Source organism: Panthera uncia, assembly GCF_023721935.1.
Source record: "Panthera uncia isolate 11264 chromosome C1 unlocalized genomic scaffold, Puncia_PCG_1.0 HiC_scaffold_4, whole genome shotgun sequence".
Taxonomy (NCBI): Eukaryota; Metazoa; Chordata; class Mammalia; order Carnivora; family Felidae; genus Panthera; species Panthera uncia.
In genome coordinates this window covers 80325239-80332140 of record NW_026057585.1, presented here as the reverse complement: position 1 = coordinate 80332140, position 6902 = coordinate 80325239, and the positions used below count along the sequence as shown (strand labels likewise).

At 50.7% G+C, this 6902-nt stretch overlaps 1 protein-coding gene across 1 annotated transcript in view; it reads right to left on the bottom strand.

The window, feature by feature from the left end:
• Nucleotides 1-211: 211 nt before the first annotated feature.
• YARS1 (tyrosyl-tRNA synthetase 1) overlaps nt 212-6902 on the bottom strand; it is a 28657-nt gene continuing 21966 nt past the window's right edge. The window contains exons 9-13 of the mRNA XM_049617560.1: nt 5365-5500; nt 4479-4576; nt 3410-3603; nt 2720-2861; nt 212-1006 (exon numbers count right to left, since the gene is read on the bottom strand). Coding sequence (XP_049473517.1) covers nt 896-1006; nt 2720-2861; nt 3410-3603; nt 4479-4576; nt 5365-5500 — 681 coding nt within the window. The 3' untranslated portion in view covers nt 212-895. The remainder of the gene's footprint in view (nt 1007-2719; nt 2862-3409; nt 3604-4478; nt 4577-5364; nt 5501-6902) is intronic.

Genomic DNA, 6902 nt, shown 5'->3' with positions numbered 1-6902 from the left:
AATTCACTATCTCCCAACATTACAGGGTCAGAAGTCCAAGATATGAGCAGCCTAGGTTGGGTGAGGGGCCCAGAAGCTGCTCCACACCTTTTCCTCTCTCCTGGGATGGTCCAGCTCACAGACAGGCCTCATCCAGACACCTTTGTTCAGATAGTTTATTTGAATTCATGACAGTGATAGTGATTCTGATTGAGATGCCTATGGAGAAGTACCCCACCCTCTCTGAAGGAGGATTCAGGCTGTGCCCGCCCTACTTCCGATATTAATAACACACAGCTGGTTTAGGGAATGTCTCAACCCAACAGAATCAAGGGAGAGAAATTCCAGGAGCCCTGGGGGCTGGCCCTGCCCCCAGTGCCAAGCCTCAAGGCTGGCGGCCACTGGGGAAAAAAGCTGCCAACCCCTCGGTAGACCACTAGGTTCTCTGTTTTCTCTTCCCCTTGCTTTTGGAATCCCACAATTTCCTGTTGGGGAAAGGCTGTAATTAGCCCAGTTCAGGCACCAGATCCCAGACAGAGACAGCCGCTGGGATAACTCTAGGAAAACAGGAACCAATATTTTTCCAATTAGGACGACTGTGGCATAAGCCTTTTCTAGGACTTCTATTGAAACCAGATTTCTCCAGTCAGCTGCCGAGGGAAGAAGGTAGAGCTGGGCTCCCTGCTGCTGCCCCACCCGCATGACTACCTGGGAGGTCAGCGGCTCACTTCAGCCAGACAGGATGGTTCTGGATTCTGGGGAGGCTGAGCTGCCGCTTACTGAGTCCCACACCTGATAAAGTCCCAAACTTCCTGCTTCGGTGTCCTGGGAGATGGATAAATGGGTGACGGACGGAGCAAATTAAGACAGCAGATGACTCAGGGTGACGGGAGAAGGGAGGAAGGTGCCCGGTTGGCTAGCTAATGTTGCCCCCTTTCAGTGATTTACAGGAGATGCACCCCAGCTTGGTCATGAAGTTGGCTTCCTTCCACTGTGCGATGCACTCCTCGGAGGTTTTAAAGTCAGCCTGCATGGAATAAACAAAAGCAGTGAATGTGGGGACAGCGGGACTGCAGGAGAGCAGGCTCTGATGCTCTAGCAGTGTGGACAGGCCGAGCTTCTCTGTGAGCTGCGCACCCAGCTCTCATTCTTCACCTCGGGAAGCTCATTTTAGGCATTTAGTTTAGGAAAACAGTCACGAGTAAGTGCAAAGGACTATGTACTGAGACCTCCATCTCAGCGTTCAAATAGTGAAAACCCAAAGAGAATCTCAACGTCTAATAAGGTTAGATAATTTCATTAAATTATAGTAATTATGATACAATAGTATATACAGTAAGATCCCCCTCTCAGTGTTTAAAAAGATGGGGAAGTTTTTCTAGCACAAAGTTAAATAGACATATGGTGGGACTCAAACTGTAAATATGTCCTCTCCATGTATAGAAAAAGTCCAGAAAGAAATGACCACTAATGCTATTTTCTAGTATCACTAGGTGGCAACACTATGCATATTTCATTTTCTTCATATCCCCTCCACTTTAGACATTTCTACGATGAAAAATTTTTATTGGGGCGCCTGGGTGGCTCAGTCGGTTAAGCATCCAGATCTTAGTGATCTCACGGGTTTGTGAATTCCAGCCTTGCATCGGGCACTGTGCTGACAGTGTGGAGCCTGCTTGGCATTCTCGCTCTCTCCCTCTGCCCCTCCCACATTCTCTCTCTCAAAAATAAATAAATAAACTTAAAAAAATTTTTGATTTTATAGCCAGAAAAAATAAGTGATTTAAAAAACCAGTCTGGAGGGGCGCCTGGGTGGTTCAGTCGGTTAAGTACAACTTTGGCTCAGCTCATGATCTTGCAGTTTGTGGGTTCAAACCCCATATCAGGCTCTGTGCTGACAGCTCGGAGCCTGGAGCCTGCTTCGGATTCTGTGTCTCCCCCTCTTTCTGTCCCTCCCCCACTCACACTCTGTCTCTCTCTCAAGAATAAATAAACATTAAAAAACATTAAAACAAAACAAAACAACCAGCCTGGAAAAGCAGGAAAGGAGGGAGCGGGTAAAACCACCCGCCATATGTAGGAGGACGGATGGAAGTAGACAGCACTCTAAATGCCCCTCACCCAGAAACATTCTGGCTGAGCGAGGAAATGAGGTATTAATTCCTCATTTGCTCATAATCACACATGTTGGTTCCATGAGGAGAGTGAACTGTTGCTACTTTGTTCACAGATGTAGCCCGAGCGCCCAGAACTGTGGTGGGCATACACAGCAGGGGTTCAGTATTTGCTGAGGGAACGAATGCACTCAGGGGTCACAGGGACAGGCTGTATGGAGTCCATGTCCCAGAGAGCAGACAAAGAATGAGTGGTTCTAAGATCAAGGTAGGCTGGGGGTGGTGGTGGGACCCTGGCTTCATCCCTGCTGGTGACCCTGTGTGGCCCTGGCAGGTATCCTGCCAGGTACAATAGGGACAGGCCTCTGATCACGAGCTGAAGATCAAGTGAGGAAACGTCTGAAGTCCCTCACACGGTGCCTCAAATAGCCCGTCCACGCTAGGTACGTGCGAGGGCTCCCGTGCTGCTCAGACACCTCCTCCGGGGCGGTCTGGACTGAAGGAAGAGAGGGGCTCAGACGCAGGAAGGCCCAGCGGGGGAGAGGGCAGCTGTGGACTCAGCAATAGCAGTCTGGGGACACGGTCCAGGCGGCCCAGGCCAGAGAGGGGGCACTGCAGCTTTTTACCTGCAGCTTCTCGAAGACCTTCTTCTTGGGCTTGAGCTCTTCATCCGGTTGGCCCTTCTCGTAGCCCTTCACGAACACTCGCTCCCCGGGAGCAGAGCCGGCAGGAGGGTCCAGAGGCTCAACCTTGCGGTTTACCCCTTCTCTGGGGAAGACACACAGGAGAAGGAAAGAGTGAGACTATGGACTGCCTGCAGCGGCCAGCGAAGCCAGAGCACCGGGGCCTTCACTGTGGGGCTTTAGGGCCTCCTCAACGCCAGAGGCCCAGGAAGTCCTCGGTGCTGTACTACATTTGTGCGTTGGGTTAACCGGGGCTAGACTGAAACCCTCTGTCAGGAGAGACACCGAAATCTAGGCTTTTAGGGGAGGAAGTATGACATAACAGAGACAGCAAGGCCTGAACAGCCAGTCAGAATTAGGCTAGAATCCTGGCTCCATCTCTCACTAGTAGAGAGACTTGGGCATGTACCTGCTGCTTTGAACCTTCAGTTCCCGTGGTAATAAAATTAACTTTGGGTAAAGCGCTTCATTCGCAGTACGTGCGTGGTGAGTAATTCCTTCACGCATCATGTTTTGGACAGTTTCTCCAAGTGTTCCGCCTGATGCCCTGGAGAAGGGCATCACGTGGGCCAATTCCCTGCACTTCCTGCCCCCCACGCTCGGGCCCGCGCCCCACCCCAAGCTCTCACTCACATAGAAGCACACAGAAGCATGCCTTGGGACTCGACACCCCTCATCTTCTGGGGTTTCAGATTGCACAGCACCACCACCAGCCTATCCCGCAGGTCCTCCTCGGGCACAAACTGCACCAGGCCGCTCACCACAGTCCGTGGTTCAGCTTCCCCCACATCGACCTTCTCCACGTACAGGCTGTCTGCGTCTGGGTGCTGCCGGCAAGAGAGGTTAGTTCCGGACGGTATTGTGACGGAAGGGACCATGGGGGTCCGGTGAACCCTCTGACTGCTGAAAGGGGCATCTACTCTCCAACAGAGGCTCCTGAGGGACCCTCTGCAGCAAACTCTTTCCAGGTCCCAGAGAGCAGACAGGAAGATGGGCCTTGAAGCTCCATTTTACTCTCCCCCAAGAGGCAGGGTTTGAGCAAGAGGAGGTGCACGGAGTCTCCTGCACAAGTAAATGGCCTGGACTGTCTGGGTGGCTACCGCTATGGCCACATGCTACACCGGCTGAGTCCTGCGTGGCCTGGAAGATGAGCGGAGGACAATGCTGGCCTCACCATCTGAAGGAGGCAGCCATCTCAAAGTACTTTCAGTAGTCTCTGTAGTGAAAAACAATGCTGGGAAAGAAAGAAAAGTCCACAACAATGGTCCCAGGTCGCTGGCTGCATAACCTTCTGTCTCTGGGTAAAAGGAAGTCCCTCTCCCTTCCCCATTTTCAGGGGTGGGTGGGATGGGGCAGGGAGACAAAGTGGCTGTTCCAAGATAAGGCCTGCAGCCAAGTCCAGACAAGCCAGTAGAGACCAGAAGAGTCTATCAGACCAGATTTAACTGATAAGCAAGCTCCCTCTGACTAATATCCTCTCCTCCCCAACCCCGGCTCTGAGTTCCTGGCTGTGTCTGGTTGCAAAAGGTCCAGAGGCAGCAAAGGGGAAAAAAGCCTGACACCTGGAACTAGACACCTGTGTTCTGACTTGCAATATGACCTCAGGGATGTTACTTCCCATCCCAGGCCAGGTTTCCTCCAGATGGAAACAGACAAACGTGACCCCTATCGGCCTCTCTGGGATGTGGTGAAAAATGAGTACCTTGTCCACACTAATGACTTTGCCCACACGGATATCCAGCCGGGATGGGATGACCTCCTCTGGTTCTGAATTCTTGGCAGGACCTTTGGCAATCGGCTCTGGGAAAGAAAGGAACCCCAAGGGATCAGAACTCTCTTCCTCTGCCATGACAGGCCAAATGCTGACCCCACCAAATGATGACACTAGCAGGGTTTAGTGCAGAATCCCCAGAATCTACCCATTTAGTTTTTTCTTATTTATTTTTTTTAAGTAATCTCTATGCCTGACATGGGACTTGAACTCATGAACTAGGCGCCCCTACTTATATCTTCTCTAAAATAGGACTGGCAACCTTTGGGAAAGGACAGTAGTAGCTTTGCTACCTCTAGGTGTTTCTATTCATGCATCTCACATGCATTGATGGAGTCTTTTCTGGGAGAGTCACACAAAACCATCCAAGTTAATAACTCAGCATCATGGGTCAATGGATGGCCAACTAAGAGCTGGTCAGAAGCCCATGCAAGGGAACTGGGCGAAGCTAAAGATGAGCTTTCCTAAGGAGCTGTGCAGACTCTGCCTGAGCAGTTGTGTTACCCTCATGGTCTAACCCAACTGGTCTCTTAACTGAAGAGGATTTAGTGAAGTATGAGATCACAGGCCATGTCTCACACAGTAGACTGGTACGGCAGGACGTAATCACTTCACAGCATCGCCCAAACCAAAATCCAGATGATTCCAGCTCCATTCCAGGAGTCAATGGGGTACGATATTCCTGTACTTCGGGCCCCCTGGCTTCTCGGGCTCTCAATTTAAGGCAGACCTTCTTCTGAAGCCCACTGACAGGCTCTCTGTCCTGATGATGCCAAGCACCCCTTGGCCCTCCCCCTCCCTCCCTGGCTCGCCTTACTCTGCTTTGAGGGGTCTGGGTAGGCAGCGCTGGCCAGTTTCTTCAGTGCAGGAGTATTAAACTTTTCCCGGATAGGATCCAGCAACTTGTTCAGGGCGACTTCAACAGAATTCTTGAGGTCTCCAGGGTGTACAACCTGCAAAAGCGTCCAAAGGCTCTGTGAGATGCAGCACAGATGTCCAAGTCCACTAAGGATAATGTGTGTGGAGGGTGCAGGTGTTTCCCCAGCGGTCTCTATTTTTTTTAAGTTTATTTATTTATTTTCAGAGAGAGAGAGAGAGTGCGCAAGTGGGGAAGGGGCAGAGAGAGAGAGAAGGGGGGAGAGAGAGAGAGGATCCCAAGCAGGCTCCATACCACCAGCGCAGAGCCTGATGTGGGGCTCGAACTCATGAGATCATGACCTGTGCTAGTGAGCTCCCAGAGCCACCCAGACACCACTCCTCCCTACAGTCTTACTCGATCCTCAGAACAATCCTGTGAAGCTGACAGAGAAGGGAAAACAGGTTCAGAAAGATTATCTCACTGTATGAGAGTTAGGGTTTTTGACTCTGAATTCCATACCAACTTGAGGGTTTGTAGAGGCTGAATGTTTTTATTAGTCAAAGTCTTCTAGTCCCTCCATTCATGCTTAGAAGAATGGCACAAACCAGAGGCATTTAGAGGCAGAGAAACATTCACATATGCAACCCAAGGAGACAGCCCGAGGGGGGCCGAGCCGAGTGAGCCAGAAGAAAGAACAAGGGCTCTGGAGTTAGACTGGGGTTTGAGTTCCAGCTAGCTGTGTGACCCCTGGACCAGGCAGTTAACTCCTCTAAGTCTGGGGTTCTTCACTTAAAAGCTGAAGATAATACCTATATCTCAGAGTCTCAGAGAGTCAGAATGAGGATTAAATCACATAACGTGGGTGAAAATGGTGAGGAGTGCAAGTATGCAGTAAGAGTTGAGCAAGTCAATTCTTCTTGTGTCCCATGACTCGTGCTTTTATATCCCAGATCTGGCCTGAAAGCACCTGCTAGATATTCCGAGGTGATGTCTCTTAGGCATGAACACCTGTAATACAACAATACCTACATTTTTGTTTCTAATATTCCTTCATTTCCTTGGGAAATTTTTGAGAGAGAGGCAGAGCATCAGTGGGGGAGGGACAGAGAGACAAGGAGACACAGAATCCGAAGCAAGCTCCAGGCTCTGAGCTGTCAGCACGGAGCCTGACACGGGTCTTGATCTCACAAACTGCGAGGTCATGACCTGAGTCGAAATTGGACGTTTAACCAACTGAGCCATCCAGGCGCCCTGGGCATGTGTAATTTTAACAACAGGAAAGCTTTAGACCGGCTCTGTCCAAGATGGGAGCCACTAGCCTCATGTGGATATTTCCGGGTAAACTGAAACGCAGTTTCTCGGCTGCATTGGGCATGTTCTAAGGCTGACCAGCCACACGTGGCCAGTGGCAGCTGCGTGAGGAGGCAGTGCATACAGACCATGTCCATGGTCACAGAAAGTGCTATTGGCTAGTGCTGCTCCAAGCTCTTTTTTCA